The 16,500-nt window shown below is 47.4% G+C and overlaps 1 protein-coding gene across 4 annotated transcripts in view; it reads left to right on the top strand.

Moving 5' to 3' along the window:
• Positions 1–16,500, top strand: part of USP25 (ubiquitin specific peptidase 25) — a 156,994-nt gene that overhangs the window by 45,171 nt on the left and 95,323 nt on the right. For all 4 annotated transcript variants that reach the window (XM_030204216.1, XM_030204217.1, XM_030204219.1 and 1 more), the window contains exons 6-7: positions 13,505–13,591; positions 14,191–14,328. In XM_030204216.1, the coding sequence (XP_030060076.1) occupies positions 13,505–13,591; positions 14,191–14,328 (225 nt within the window). The remainder of the gene's footprint in view (positions 1–13,504; positions 13,592–14,190; positions 14,329–16,500) is intronic.

Genomic DNA, 16,500 nt, shown 5'->3' with positions numbered 1-16,500 from the left:
GAGAATATGAACATGGAAGGAAGATGCTGGACTTAGGGGGCGTAGGGACAGAGGAGTGATGGCTAGACACAGAGGGAGGGGATAGGGACAGAGTGGTGATGAATGCGGGGAGATGGACACAGGGGAGATGCTGGACACAGAAGTATAAGGGACATAGAGAAGGGAGATGCTGAACATGGGGAAAGATAGGTACACAGAGATGGAAGAAGGATAGTGAGCATGGCGGAAGAAGAAATGTGAAATGGGCAGGAGATCCTGGCAAGTGAGTTGAGAAAACAGAAGGAAACAGAAGCTATAATGGGCAGGAGACCTTGGCGAGTGAGTTGAGAAGACAGAAAGAAACAGAAACTAGAGCCTGGGACCAACATGATTTGAAAATTGAATGACCAGACAACAAAAGGTAGAAAAAAAATTATTTTCTATTTTGTGATTAGACTATGTCAGATTTGAAGTGTATATTCTTCTAGAACTGGTGTTACATGTGGTTGGGGCCCAGGTCAGAAATTTGGGAGGGGACCCCAAAGCTCACTACCAAGCCATGCCTTCTTCAGCTTTCAGTAAGCTTAGGGCTCTCTCTGGCCAGGGGGCAGTTGTCCTAGTTGCACTTCTCTAACACCATGATCTTTATATTTTGCATGGCATAGGAGGTATGGCTTCTTGGGGTTTTGGTTTAATATATGTTTATAATTTTTAGTCAGCTATTGTGTATTTGGCATTTGTGTTCTGTGTGTGTGTGACCGAGCTATTCTGTTAGTATGAATTTTCTGTGTAACATTCTGTAGTAATTAGGGGTTTTCAGTTTTCCCAATAGTGAAGGGGGAGGGGAGACTTTTTTTTTTTTAATCCTTGTTCTGTATTGATTGTGATTTATAAAACAACAGTTGTACAGAATATTGTTTCTTTTTATACTTGAATAAAATGATTTCAATATAAAATAATAACTGTTCAGTGCTTCTGCAGATGGGATCAGACAGCTCGCAGAGATAGGATGGGGACAAACTTTGTTCCCATGTCATTCTTTAGTACTAGATGAGCATTGAATGTTTCATGGTGTTAAAAATCGCAGGTATGATTTCTCAGTGGCACATGGTTACCCAGTAAATATATGAGGCCTGAATTCTCTGCCCATTTCCAGCTTTAGGACAGGACATTCAGAGCTGGAATTTCTAAAGGACAGTAATGAAATAAACACCAATCTAGCATCTATTGAGCCTTGTTTAACACACTGAAGTCTTAGAAACTATTCTTTTATTGCTTTTGTTTGTGTATTTGAGCTGAGAAGGTTCAAATTCAAATCCTGAAATTTTACAAGACACTTGCATAGGAATTTTAAGTAAAAAGTTGTATTTAGGACTTTGGCACAGTGCAGTAAATATAAATGGCCATACATCAAAAGATTGTAGCCAGTGGCACTACAGTGACTCCACTTTGGAGTTTTTGATGCATTCTTATTTGGAGTGCATTATGGTTATGTAATAAAATCAAATTCATTATTGTGACTTTAAAATGGGTTTGTTTGTTTGTTTGTTTTCCTTTCTAACTTATTTATTGTATACATTACTAATTACAAATGGAGCTGGTACAAGGGTAGTAGGCACCCTAGGTGAACCTTCAGTCTTACAACCCCCTCAGTTTTCAGGCCTGCAGTCATTATCCCCCCTCCCCGCCCCCCGATTTTGATATCTAACCTGAGCAGTCGTGATCATCATATAAAAATACAGGTTAAAGTAAGTGCTGATGGTTCTTTGAGTTTGTGTAGCTTTCAGGGCCTATTGTTTTGCTTAGACTGCAGCTGCTCTTTGCTGCCACCCCAAGCAACTGCCTAGGCTTTCCTAATGGTTGGAGCAGCCCTGATAACGAGGCCAAAAGACCTGTGTTTGTAGAACCAGTTGTGCAACAAATGGAAGTGAATGTTTGCTTGGCTTCTTCGTCTCCTCACCAAAATACCCTCAGCAGCATTGTGTTGGAGCATTGGAGGACAGGGATCAAAGTGTTACTCATGACATGAATCGCCTTCGGCTCCATATCCAATAACTGGAATGCAAATTGGATGATATGGAGGGCAGAACTAGGCGCAATTTATATCTGATGGGATTTTCAGAGACCGTGAAGGATGTAGATCTTGTGAGGATTTTTGGAGACTTGGCTCACACAGTCCCTGAATTTGAAATCTAATGAGGATCTCTTTAAAATTGAGTGGGCCGATAGGATGGGCTCTGGATCTGGTGCTTATTGCACATCCTCATGTGGTTCTATTTTGTGTTTTGCATCTGGCACATAAGCAAGTTATCCTGCAAGCCCTGCGTGCTGGGAAGCATTTGGATTATGATTGTTGGAAATTATTGTGTTTTCAGGACTACATGCCAAAGTGCATACTCGATGAAAAGCTTTTTCTCCGAGGACAAGCAGGCTGCTTGTTCTCACGACTGGGTGACGTCCGCGGCAGCCCCCACCAACCGGAAAGAAGCTTCGCGGGACGGTCGGCACGCAGGGCACGCCCACCGCGCATGCGCGGCCGTCTTCCCGCCCGTGCGCGACCGCTCCCGCCAGTTCCTCTTTTTCCGCGACTGGAGAGAGTTGTGCGTTTGCCTCTCTCTCTGTTCAGCCGCCGGATTTTTCGACCGCGTTTACGCGGATCGTCGCTTTTGGATTACCGTTCGGTTTCCTTCTTTTTCTTTTGTATTGTTTAAAAAAAAAAAAAAAAAAAGAATTTTGCGCGTGTGGAGCACGCGCTCCCCTTTTCCCTCGCTTCTAGCGGGGACGCCACGTTGCGGCCTAGTGGCCGCTCGGTCGGTTAATTTTTTCGTGGTGTGATTTTAGCCACCATTGCCGACTTTGACTTCGCCGACGCGATTTTTCCGTCGATGTCCTCGAAGGTCCCGAGTGGATTTAAAAAGTGTGGTCGCTGCGGCCGGCCGATCTCGCAGACCGACACCCACGCTTGGTGCCTCCAGTGCCTCGGGCCGGAGCACAATCTCAAGTCGTGTGCTTTGTGTCTCGGTCTCCGGAAACGGACTCAGGTTGCGAGGCAAGTTCTGCGGGACCGTCTTTTTGGAACTTGCGCCGGCCCCTCGACGTCGACCTCGACGGCATCGGTATCGAAGGCCGGTTCTTCGGTACCGGTATCGATGCCCGAGACATCGGCACCGATGGCAGCGACCCCAGGAGAACAGGTCCCGTCGGCCCGCCGGTCCGCCGGTGAGAGTGGGGTTGAGAGGCCGCGTGGGCAGTCGGCCCCGGTCACTCCCTCAGCTCGTGAGCCACGGGACCGAACCCTGTCTGACCCGGTACCTCGAGACCGAGGGGGATCGACCTCCTCCTCCTCCATGCCCTCCGGCGCCGGTGACGTGCATCGGAAAAAGGATAAGAAGCGCCGTCACCGGACGCCCTCGGTGCATCCTGAAGAGGAGTCGACGCCGAAGCGTCATCATCGAGAGGAGAGGTCTCCGTCGGTTGTGGAGGTACCGACGCGTCGGGGTTCCGGCACCTCGGTGCCGTCTCCTGGCTCCCAACAGCTTCTGGCACCGACACCCTTACCGGCCCCACCGCCTTTCCCGGCAGCGGGCCTGGACGAGTGCCTCAGAGCCATCCTTCCGGGGATCCTGGAAGGGCTGATGCGCCAGGCTGTGCCGGCGTCGGGGATGCTTGCGCCCCCGGCGCCGATGACTGTGGCGCCGGCGAGCTCTAGCCCGGCGCCGGGGCTGTCGACACCGCCGCCGCTTGCGGTGCCGGTCTCGACCGCCACGCAGGTGGAGTCCCCGTCGACGTCGATGGAGGGAGCTCCGTCCCCGCCGGCGCGGGAGTCCACCGCTCGACGACACCGAGACCTCGGTGCCTCGACGTCGAGCCGGGCCCGGTACCGGACTCAGCTACATGAGCTAATGTCCGATACCGAGGACGAGGACTCGTGGGGGGAAGAGGAGGACCCGAGATATTTCTCCTCCGAGGAGTCTACGGGCCTTCCCTCGGACCCCACGCCGTCACCGGAGAGGAAGCTCTCACCTCCTGAGAGTCTCTCCTTTGCCTCCTTTGTGCGGGATATGTCTATCAGCATTCCCTTTCCCGTGGTCTCTGTGGAAGAGCCGAGGGCCGAGATGCTCGAGGTCCTCGACTATCCATCACCACCTAGAGAGTCCTCCACGGTACCGCTGCACAATGTCCTGAAGGAGACGCTGCTTCGGAACTGGGTGCGACCATTAACTAACCCCACCATTCCCAAGAAAGCAGAGTCCCAGTACAGGATCCACTCTGACCCAGAGCTCATGCGGCCCCAGTTGCCCCATGACTCAGCGGTCGTGGATTCTGCTCTCAAGAGGGCACGGAGTTCGAGGGATACCGCCTCGGCGCCCCCGGGGCGGGAGTCTCGCACTCTGGACTCGTTTGGGAGGAAGGCCTACCAATCCTCCATGCTCGTGACCCGCATCCAATCCTACCTGCTCTATATGAGCATCCACATGCGGACCAATGTGCAACAGCTGGCGGACCTGGTCGACAAGCTCCCGCCGGAGCAGTCCAGGCCTTATCAGGAGGTGGTCAGGCAGCTGAAGGCGTGCAGAAAGTTCCTGTCCAGGGGGATTTTTGACACCTGTGACGTGGCATCTCGTGCTGCGGCCCAAGGTATAGTGATGCGCAGGCTCTCATGGCTGCGTGCCTCTGACCTGGACAACCGCACCCAGCAGAGACTGGCTGACGTCCCTTGCCGGGGGGATAACATTTTTGGTGAGAAGGTCGAGCAGATGGTTGACCAACTGCATCAGCGGGAAACCGCTCTCGACAAGCTCTCCCACCGGGCGCCTTCAGCACCCGCCCCCACGGGCGGGCGTTTTTCCCGGGCCCGGCAGGCTGCACCCTATTCTTTTGCAAAGCGTAGGTACAACCAGCCGGCCCGAAGGCCTCGTCAGGCACAGGGACAGCCCCAGCGCGCTCGTTCTCGTCAACAGCGTGCGCCTAAGCAGCCCCCTGCGCCTCCACAGCAAAAGCCGGGGACGGGCTTTTGACTGGATCCATGGGAACATAGCCGCCCTACAAGTGTCCGTACCGGACGACCTGCCGGTAGGAGGGAGGTTAAAATTCTTTCACCAAAGGTGGCCTCTCATAACCTCCGACCAGTGGGTTCTCCAAATAGTGCGGTGCGGATACGCCCTGAATTTGGCCTCCCTGCCTCCAAATTGTCCTCCGGGAGCTCAGTCTTTCAGCTCCCATCACAAGCAGGTACTTGCAGAGGAACTCTCCGCCCTTCTCAGCGCCAATGCGGTCGAGCCCGTACCACCCGGGCAGGAAGGGCAGGGATTCTATTCCAGGTACTTCCTTGTGGAAAAGAAAACAGGGGGGATGCGTCCCATCCTATACCTGAGAGGCCTGAACAAATTCCTGGTCAAAGAAAAGTTCAGGATGCTTTCCTTGGGGACCCTTCTGCCAATGATTCAGAAAAACGACTGGCTATGTTCCCTGGATTTAAAGGACGCATACACTCACATCCCGATACTGCCAGCTCACAGACAGTATCTCAGATTCCGCCTGGGCGCACGGCACTTTCAGTATTGTGTGCTGCCCTTTGGGCTCGCCTCTGCCCCACGAGTGTTTACAAAGTGCCTCGTGGTGGTAGCGGCCTACCTACGCAAGCTGGGAGTGCACGTGTTCCCATATCTCGACGATTGGCTGGTCAAGAACACCTCGGAGGCAGGAGCCCTCCGGTCCATGCAGTGCACTATTCAACTTCTGGAGCTGCTGGGGTTTGTGATAAATTACCCAAAGTCCCATCTCCAGCCAACTCAGTCCCTGGAATTCATAGGAGCGCTGCTGAATTCCCAGACGGCTCAGGCCTACCTTCCCGAAGCGAGGGCCACCAATCTCTTGGCCCTGGCTTCGCAGACCAGAGCGTCTCAGCAGATCACAGCTCGGCAGATGTTGAGACTTCTGGGTCATATGGCCTCCACAGTTCATGTGACTCCCATGGCTCGTCTTCACATGAGATCTGCTCAATGGACCCTAGCTTCCCAGTGGTTCCAAGCCACCGGGAATCTAGAAGATGTCATCCGCCTCTCCACCAGTTGCCGCACTTCACTGCTCTGGTGGACCATCCGGACCAATTTGACCCTGGGACGTCCATTCCAAATTCCGCAGCCCACGAAAGTGCTGACGACGGATGCATCTCGCCTGGGGTGGGGAGCCCATGTCGATGGGCTTCACACCCAGGGTCTGTGGTCCCTCCAGGAAAAGGATCTGCAGATCAACCTCCTGGAGCTCCGAGCGATCTGGAACGCACTGAAGGCTTTCAGAGATCGGCTGTCCTGCCAAATTATCCAAATTCGGACAGACAATCAGGTTGCAATGTATTACGTCAACAAGCAGGGGGGCACCGGATCTCGCCCCCTGTGCCAGGAGGCCGTCGGGATGTGGCGTTGGGCGTGTCGGTTCGGCATGCTCCTCCAAGCCACGTACCTGGCAGGCGTAAACAACAGTCTGGCCGACAGACTGAGCAGAGTCATGCAACCGCACGAGTGGTCGCTCCATGCCAGAGTGGTACGCAAGATCTTCCGAGCGTGGGGCACCCCCTCGGTGGACCTTTTCGCCTCTCAGGCCAACCACAAGCTGCCTCTGTTCTGTTCCAGACTTCAGGCACACGGCAGGCTAGCGTCGGATGCCTTTCTCCTCCATTGGGGGACCGGCCTCCTGTATGCTTATCCTCCCATACCTTTGGTGGGGAAGACCTTACTGAAGCTCAAGCAAGACCGCGGCACCATGATTCTGATCGCGCCCTTTTGGGCCCGTCAGATCTGGTTCCCTCTTCTTCTGGAGTTGTCCTCCAAAGAACCGTGGAGATTGGAGTGTTTTCCGACTCTCATTTCGCAGAACGACGGAGCGTTGCTGCACCCCAACCTTCAGTCTCTGGCTCTCACGGCCTGGATGTTGAGGGCGTAGACTTCACTGCGTTGGGTCTGTCTGAGGGTGTCTCCCGGGTCCTGCTTGCCTCTAGGAAGGATTCCACTAAAAAGAGTTACTTTTTCAAGTGGAGGAGGTTTGTCGTGTGGTGTGAGAGCAGGGCCCTAGAACCTCGTTCTTGCCCTGCACAGAACCTGCTTGAATACCTTCTGCACTTATCAGAGTCTGGCCTCAAGACCAACTCAGTAAGGAATCACCTTAGTGCGATTAGTGCTTACCATTATCGTGTGGAAGGTAAAGCCATCTCTGGAGAGCCTTTAGTAGTTCGATTCATGAGAGGCTTGCTTTTGTCAAAGCCCCCTATCAAGCCTCCTACAGTGTCATGGGATCTCAACGTCGTCCTCACCCAGCTGATGAAACCTCCTTTTGAGCCACTGAATACCTGCCATCTGAAGTACTTGACCTGGAAGGTCATTTTCTTGGTGGCAGTTACTTCAGCTCGTAGGGTCAGTGAGCTTCAAGCCCTGGTAGCTCATGCTCCATATACCAAATTTCATCACAACAGAGTAGTGCTCCGCACCCACCCAAAGTTCCTGCCGAAGGTGGTGTCGGAGTTCCATCTTAACCAGTCAATTGTCTTGCCAACATTCTTCCCCAGGCCGCATACCCGCCCTGCTGAACGTCAGTTGCACACATTGGACTGCAAGAGAGCATTGGCCTTCTACTTGGAGCGGACACAGCCCAACAGACAGTCCGCCCAATTGTTTATTTCTTTCGACCCTAACAGGCTAGGGGTCGCTGTCGGGAAACGCACCATCTCCAATTGGCTAGCAGATTGCATTTCCTTCACTTACGCCCAGGCTGGGCTGACTCTTGAGGGTCATGTCACGGCTCATAGTGTCAGAGCCATGGCAGCGTCGGTGGCCCACTTGAAGTCAGCCACTATTGAAGAGATCTGCAAGGCTGCGACGTGGTCATCTGTCCACACATTCACATCTCATTACTGCCTCCAGCAGGATACCCGACGCGACAGTCGGTTCGGGCAGTCGGTGCTGCAGAATCTGTTTGGGGTGTAAATCCAACTCCACCCTCCAGGACCCAAATTTATTCTGGTCAGGCTGCACTCTCAGTTAGTTGTTCTTCGTAGGTCAATCTCTGTTATACCCTCGCCGTTGCGAGGTTCCATTGACCTGGGTTCTTGTTTTGAGTGAGCCTGAGAGCTAGGGATACCCCAGTCGTGAGAACAAGCAGCCTGCTTGTCCTCGGAGAAAGGGTATGATACATACCTGTAGCAGTTGTTCTCCGAGGACAGCAGGCTGATTGTTCTCACCTACCCTCCCTCCTCCCCTTTGGAGTTGTGTGTTTCATCTTTTTGCTAGTCATTCAACTGGCGGGAGCGGTCGCGCACGGGCGGGAAGACAGCCGCGCATGCGCGGTGGGCGTGCCCTGCGTGCCGACCGTCCCGCGAAGCTTCTTTCCGGTTGGTGGGGGCTGCCGCGGACGTCACCCAGTCGTGAGAACAATCAGCCTGCTGTCCTCGGAGAACAACTGCTACAGGTATGTATCATACCCTTGCGCCTTTGTGTACTGAGCTAAATATATGGAAGTTTTCCAGTGCTTACTCTATCCAGCACAACTTTGGGTTACGTATGATGGATGATGGTCAAAAAATGTTTTTCCACAACTGTGGAGACAATGACAATTTTTATTCAAACTCTCTCAGCTGGTGTAGGCACTGAGGCAGCTACACCTGTGCATTTTGGACTTGCATGCAGCTTTAGTTGATTTGGAACTTTCAGAGTTGTTCTTGGGTTCAGTACAATTCTAACATCCTGTTGTCACAAGCAGAATATCTTTAGCCCTCTTTTTCTCTTTCTTTCTTTCTTTCTTTCTTTCTTTCTTTCTTTCTTTCTTTCTTTCTTTCTTTCTTTCTTTCTTTCTTTCTCTCTCTCTCTCTCTCTCTCTCTCTCTCTCTCTCTCTCTCTCTCTCTGTAGGTAAGCAACCACCCACCCTCAATGTTAAGAGCCCATTCTACAAGGGGAGTAGTGATCACATGGAATGAACTGTGAATGATGTCTTCGAGAACATTTTGTAAAACAGCAGCTTGGTCTTTGTTTCACTTTTTTCCAAGCATTACAGTTTAGATGTAGCTGCTTGGGATGAAGCTTCTTTGTGGCTTTAGTCCTCAGAGTGTGGGTTTCAGCTTCCCACCCTTCTTAAGAACTGCTGTTACATCCTGCAAGTCCTGGACTGATCTGGTGAGGACATTGAGGGGCCCTTTTACAAAGGCACGCCATAGTGTGGGCATGTGTATTGGACTCGCGTTGGACCATTTCTCCACCATAACTGGAAAAAGGGGGGATTTTTGGGTAGGTAGATGGATGTGCAGCAAAATTAAAACCAGCGCACGTTTATTTACGGCCTGAGCCCTTAATGCCAGGCGTTGACTTAGCAGTAAAGGCTCATGCATTACCTGTATGGTAACCTTCCAGCGCGTGCCAACTGCCGATTACCATGTGCCCGCGGTAGAAAATATAAAATTATTTTCTACCGCTGGTTTTCGGCGTGTGCCAATCTCAGAATTACCACAGACGCACACGCTAGCCAAGCGGTAATGCCTGTTGAGTACACTGCACAAGCGTAAGTCCTTACGCACCTTTGTAAAAGGGCCCCCAAGGAAGGAGAAATTAGACATTTCCTGCCAATTTTTTTCCTTTAGTCCAACCAGACCAGTCCAGGTTTCTGCCCTTATTCAGCGTGAAGAAAAACTTACAAAAACTGAGCTACTAATTTCTTATTAAATAAATAAATTGAGGACCATTAGAAGATAACATTTAAATCATAAGGACCACCTGTCCAATGATTATTTATTTATTTATTGCATTTGTATCCCACATTTTCCCACACATTTGCAGGCTCAATGTGGCTTACATTGCTCCGTCGTGGGGTCACCACGACAGAATGGCATATATAGTTATAGTTTCATAAGAAATTAAGTTTAGAGATCCAAGATGGCGACGGTATGAGAAGCGTTGACAGTCGCGTCTCACTTTTCTCTGCGAACGCCACGAAGTTGCTCCTTACCTGAACCCTGGAATGGGGAAAAGGAGAGGCAAGGTCAGGGAGGTTCCCTCTCTCCCTGACGGGACAAGTCAGCTTCGGCAGGCTAAGATGGAGGATTTTGCAGTCGCACTGGGTCCGGGGAAGATTTCTACTCCGGTAGCTGAGGCTGGCGCTTCGGCGTTAGCCGACAGTGTAGACGGGGCTTCCCTTAGCCCGGTCGAACGTGCGGCTCCTCCACAACCAGGAAGTGAACGTCTCCAGAGGAGCCCTGTAGCTCAGATCCGAAGTGGAGAGCAGAGCGTGCAGAGAGGGAGCCTTTTGGAGACAAGGGGAGATCAGAGGGACGACAGCTTGGGAGCTCCAGAAGCGACATCGGCTCCTGCACTGTTAGCACAGACAGTGAGTATTCTGGAAAACGCTGTTAAGGCACCCCTTCCTGAATTGACATTGGAGAAAATGGAAAAGCCAGCTGTAGTGACGCTAGAGTCACTATGGGACTTAACCTTTACTGCACATTCCTCCCTACAAACTGTGGTAACTAAAAATGCTGTAATTATTAAGACTTTATCAGAAACTGCATTAGCCCAATTGCAAAAGACTGAACACCAAGCTGCGGAAGTAAAATCTCTTACTGAATGAACACAAAAAATGGAACTTGTGGGTCAAACATTGATTAAAGATAAGAATTTTACTTTCCGAAGGCTGGAATATCTGGAAAATCAGTCTAAGAGACTTAACCTGAGGCTAATAAATTTTCCTAGTTCGCCTCTTATTACCCCTGTACAAATGATTAAAAAATACCTTGTGGAAATATTGGGCATGTCAGAAAATTCACTACCACCAATAACGAGAGCGTTTTATTTGCCAACTAATTCTAGAGTGGAGTCAGGAAACCTTCCTCAAGGTGGTGCAGTGATGAATCTGACTACCTTTTTGGAATCATCTTTAGAAGTTGTAACAAAAAGAGCAACATTATTAGTCTCATTTGCTTTAGAAATGGATTGAGATGCAGTACTGAGACTTTCTTTAAGACATTTGGATTCAGTTTTTTGGGGGTCAAAAATAAGAATATACCCAGACTTATCAAGAGAGACACAGAAGAGGCGTAAAGCCTTCTTGGCTTTGCGCACAAGAACTGTGGCAATAGGCGCTACCTTCCTATTGAAATTTCCTTGTGTTTGTAGAATTATGTTTCAATCTACACAGTTTCAATTCTTTGACCCCAAACAGCTAGAGGAATTTCTACTTAGTAGGGAAGAGGTTAATGTAGTGGTTTAATCCCATATGTACATTGTTTAACAGCCTTGGAGTGAATCACTCGGGACGTGACGCTTCATTAATATAATTTACAATGTATGATTATTTCCTTTAGATTATATGATTAATCTTACATCTTGGATTGATTTCTTATTCTTGTGGTCGATAATTATATGAAACTTAGTATTTACTTGTTTATATAAGTTTCCATTTCTAAATTGTGTATTATCATTCATAAATGTGAAATTATGTTTGTTAAAAAGTTTAATAAAATAAATAAATAATAAAGAAATTAAGGTTAAGTTTCCAGCTTCCTCATTAGATCCTATTTATAAAATAAGTTTGTGTCAAACATTAATATCTTAAGTCTCTTTGTGTGCCAATTCCTAAAGTATCTGTAATGCTTCTCAAAGTAATTGGTCTCTTAAATATCCTTTAGCAGCATCTTCACTCTATATTCATTGAATGTTGAATAAAGATTCTGCTAAATGATATTTAGACTAACTACCCTGATGCAGACATTGAATAGTGAATTCATGTCAGCAGCCTGTCCCTGAGAGGCATTACATGTAAGTTCATGTTACTTTAGAAATTGGAACAAATTGAAGAGACTGTTTAATAGATATTAATGTTTGCCACATAAGAATAGTCATACTGGGTCAGACCAATAGTCCATCTAGCCCAGTACCCTGCACAAATTTATAACTACGGACCAATGAAGCTCAAAACTTCATCATTGGACAGGTGGTGCTTATGATTTAAATGTTATCATCCGATGGTCCTTAATTTAATTTTTTAATCATAAGAAATTTTATTTAAAGTTTTATATTCCGCACAATCCATGAGTCCTTGACAGATCAAAGTTATACATGCATAATATATAAATCACAAAACATTACAAATAAAAACAAAGTAGTATAGCAGCTGGGTGTTTTGTAAATTTTTGTTTATACTATTGCCTTCTACATTAAAGGTTCAATACTTATTTAATATGAAGCATTATATCATGAGTGATTTCTTATTAGCTTCCCTGTGTAGACTTCACATTCTTCTTTGCTATATCTCCAGTGGTTACAAATCCTTTTTGTTTGATGGTTACATAAAAAAGAAAAGACTATATCCTGTTCTAGTTGTTAGAGTGATTCCACTGCATTGTTAATGAAATACTGAACCACTGGAGCTGTACAGGGCCCTTATGGGGCAGAGAACACTGTTCTCTATTCTTTCTCCTATCTGTTAATAGATAAACACAACTCCCACAAGTTCTGGACTGGTCTGGTGGGACTAAGAGAAAAAAATGAGCAGTTTAGATGTAATTAACAGGTTCTTAGAAAAGTATCCATGCCTATAGTAAACATATGTTCATAATGTTGGATTAACATGTTTGAAGCATATGGGAAGTGGAGGGTCCCTGTTATCATCAGAATTGAGGAGGGGAGAAAAGGCAATCTTTTATTATGCATGTATATATGTATTCCATATCATCAAGCTGATCAATCCATAGACTGGTGGGTTGTGTCCATCTACCAGCAGGTGGAGATAGAGAGCAAACTTTTGCCTCCCTATATGTGGTCATGTGCTGCCGGAAACTCCCCAGTATGTTCTCTATCTCAGCAGGTGGTGGTCACACACAGCAGCAGCTCTGGCTAGGCCTCCAAGCCTAATTTTTAGGTTTTGTTGAGTGCCTGGGGTTGAGGGCTCTTTTGAGCAAGTGCAAACCTGGTGGTGCCAGGTCCCTCCTTTTCTCCCCCCTCCCGCTGGCTCCGTTTAAAAAAAAAAAAAAAAAAAAAAAATTTTTAAACGTCTTTAAAGGCGTTTATTTCGACGTTTATTTAAACGTTCATTGCAGCTACTCACTGGGACACCAGTTCGTTACAGCTCGGAGCGGACAGCAGGTAATTTTTACCTTTTTATAGCGGGCAGGGGGTTCCCCGATTCTTCTCCTCGTGGCATATGGCGTCGGAGGGCGAGGGCGCAAAGGGTCGCTCCCCTAGAAACTTAGAGCTACATTTTTCATAAGCTGTTGCATTTGAATCAGTTGTTGTTGTGGGATTTTCGGGGTAGGGGGAGAGGAGGTGTCCTTATAGCCTATGACTCAACCAGGTTGAGGCTGGTTTGTAGATTTTTTTATTTGGCAGACTCACTTGGTTCTGGCCTTGAAGGATATAAACTTTCCCACTACTTCACATTATATTGCTCTTGTTACCTGTTATATAATAGTGGACTTCATGATTTTAATTAAATTGTCCATTTTTATTGCCTTCTAAAAGTTACAGAATTCATTTTTCTCCTCCTCTTTAGTCACTGTTTAACCTGCTGGAATTTCGCAGGCTTGTCTTGAATTACAGTCCCCCTGTGACAACACAAGACTTACCTCGGAATCAGAAGGTAAGATTTGGAGCATACCTTGCGTACATATAGGTATGGGATGGCCAAGTTTGGATATATTGGAGGTTTTGATTCCTTTATTTGGACTTCAAATACAAATAAGCATACACGAATGTACCTTTACACTATTAGCCCATAGGTCCTTGCTTTTTTAGGTCAATTTGACAAAAAGGACAAGGCCCAAATAGCTCAAGTTCAAATATTTTCATATGTAAAAATATTTAGCACAAGCTTGTTTGTTTGTTTTTTTTTTTTTTGGGGGGGGGGGGGTTAATAGTAAATTGTCACAATACCCACAGAGAAGTTTTATCTTTTAAAACAATTTTTACATTTCTTATTTTTGTGGTAAAGTTTACTAAAATGTTTGAATTGTTTTAAAATCATGACACTATGGGAGCTCACAGAAATGTAGTTGCCCAGCATGGAATGCTAAGGATTCTTGAATAGTTACATCTGATTGCAGTAGAGGAAGCCCGTGTGCTTTTGTAGTTGTTTGCATTCTTGAGTTACTACATTTGTGTGCCTGCTATGTGTAGGTTTTTTCCTTTAACAACTTAGTATAGCATAACTTTCGCTAATTACGTTTTTTCCTAATGCAGGAGCATAGGAATTTGCCTTTCATGCGTGAGCTGAGGTATCTTTTCTCACTACTTGTTGGTTCCAAGAGGAAATACGTCGATCCATCCAGAGCTGTTGAGATACTCAAAGACGCGTTCAAATCTAATGACTCTCAGCAGGTAACTCTTATTACTTGGTAGCCTTTTGATTTTACAGTGTTTTATCAAATAAATGGTTTCCTGTCAACTCTAGCCAGTCTGACAAGTATTACATTGGAACTTCACATTAGTTTTTCCTGTCATGTGAGCATGCCAGAGGTCTTTGAGAACATTCAGTAATTCCTAGAGCTTTTTTCTCAGAAAGAAGAGACTCAATAACAGAACCCCAAAACTGTGGCCCACAGAATTTTCTCTAGAGATTTTGAAAACCTGATTGGTTGGAAGTTCTCCACAATGAATATGCCTGAGAAAGTTGCATGGCAGTGGACAAAGGCCTGACTGGTTAGGGATCTCTTTGAATTGATTGAGAATAATTGTCCTAAAGACAGCATTACTGTAAATCTAGATTGGGTCTCTATTTCCTGCAGTAAATCTGCCAGAGTTTTGCAAGGGTTTCTCATTCCTTGATGGGCAGCAACTAGAACATATACTTTCTGCTGGCAAAGTCTAGCAAAATACATGAGTATGGCCCTTAAGATTCAACTTTATAAAGTTCCCAAAGAAGCACACTGCCTCAAAATCAAAGTCATTGCTTTATGGCTGTTGGATCTGTAAACCTAAACTTGTGTCTCAAGTCATCAGTTTGAGTTTCCATATCATCCTAGATACAGCCCAGTCCAGACCAACGGGTTGTGTCTGTCTACCCAGCACATGGATACAGAGAATGAAAATAGTTCTGAAGTGATTCACTGTTTAAGGATATCGTGCTGCATAGAGTGATCAGTATTTTTCTGTCTCCCAAGCAGATGAATGATGTGCTAACAGCTCTGCTCCTGACCTGGTTTCTAACTAGTTTTAGTTGAACTTTAACTACCCTGTTGGGGTTTTGTGCTCCTGAGCTATTTTTATGCTGAGTCTCAGTTGATTTGGGGGTGCTTATTTGACTTGTCTTCAGAACCAGCTTCTCAGCTGTGTTTCAGTCAAATTGGGGGTGCCCTCCTGGGCTTGTTCTCCTGACCCAGTTTGATAACTGGGCTTAAGTTGAGTTGGGTGCCGCCTTTGGCATAAGCTCCTGTTTTAAAAAAAGGCAGCTGTTCTCAGAGATCCCTACCATCCCCCCCCCCAGACCATTGATGTCTCCTTTGGAAGTCAGCTTGCATTTAGTGAGCCTGTTCCAATTTATTTCAGTGCACTAATGTTGTCTGGGTTTCTGTTCCTTTTGAAACACACACAGGACTCTCTCCTGCTCAGCTGCATGAATTACTGACAGAGAGCCTTGTTCTTCTGGTTTCTTTAAGCAGTTAATATTTATCTGTGAAGACTCTGTGTGGAGGACTATGTTTTATAGGGACTGCTTTAAATTTTCTTTCAGTTCCCCCCCCCCCCCCCCCCCCCCCCAGCTGCCAATGCCGGCACTCCATGAGCATGCTCAATTCATGCACGATCTAAGCATGGTTGGGGAGTGCAATCGTTGGTGACTGGAGGCACCCCTCTGAGTTCCTCACTCCTGAGGCTGTACAAGGAGGAAGGGGGGTTACTCAGGCAGCGAATTTTTCGACTGGCGGGGCATCAGCTACCCTGCCAGTCATTGAACAGATACTCTAGCTTTGGAAGTGGCCTTCACCCTTTCTCTTTCCCATGTGCTCCCCTATGCCTTCATCCATTCTCTCTCTATGTGCCTCGCGTTCTCCCTCACTCCCCTGCCTGCCATCTCTCCCAGACCACCACTGGTGGCTCTCCTTTCCCCTCCCGATTTACCTTGTTATTTGCCTTGCAGTCTTTGTCCTGCGTATTGAAACGCTCCCTCAGCCTGTACCAGGCTTTTCCTTCTGACCTGGTGCCCCCTTATGAAAACAGGAAGTTGAGTTAGAAGGAAAGGGACAGGTCAGAAGGAAAGGCCCGGTGCAGGCCGAGGCAACATTTCAATACACTGCTGCTGCAGGGCGAAGACTTACTTCAAGACAAGTAACAAGATAAACTTGGAGGGGAGAGCAACCAGCAGTCCATGATTGAAGGAAAAATGCCAGACTGGGTGTGCGGGGGAGGGAGAGAGGAAAGGAGGGAGCGGTTAATCATTGACTATGATTAACGATTAATGTGTTAATCACGATTAACATGCAGCCCTACTTTTTTCCGTTATTTTCTGTCCTAGAGACACTTCCTACTCATTAAAAAATAAATAAATCTTCTGAA

The sequence above is a fragment of the Microcaecilia unicolor genome, chromosome 5, assembly GCF_901765095.1.
Source record: "Microcaecilia unicolor chromosome 5, aMicUni1.1, whole genome shotgun sequence".
NCBI lineage: Eukaryota > Metazoa > Chordata > Amphibia > Gymnophiona > Siphonopidae > Microcaecilia > Microcaecilia unicolor.
This window is presented reverse-complemented; position numbering and strand designations above follow the sequence as displayed.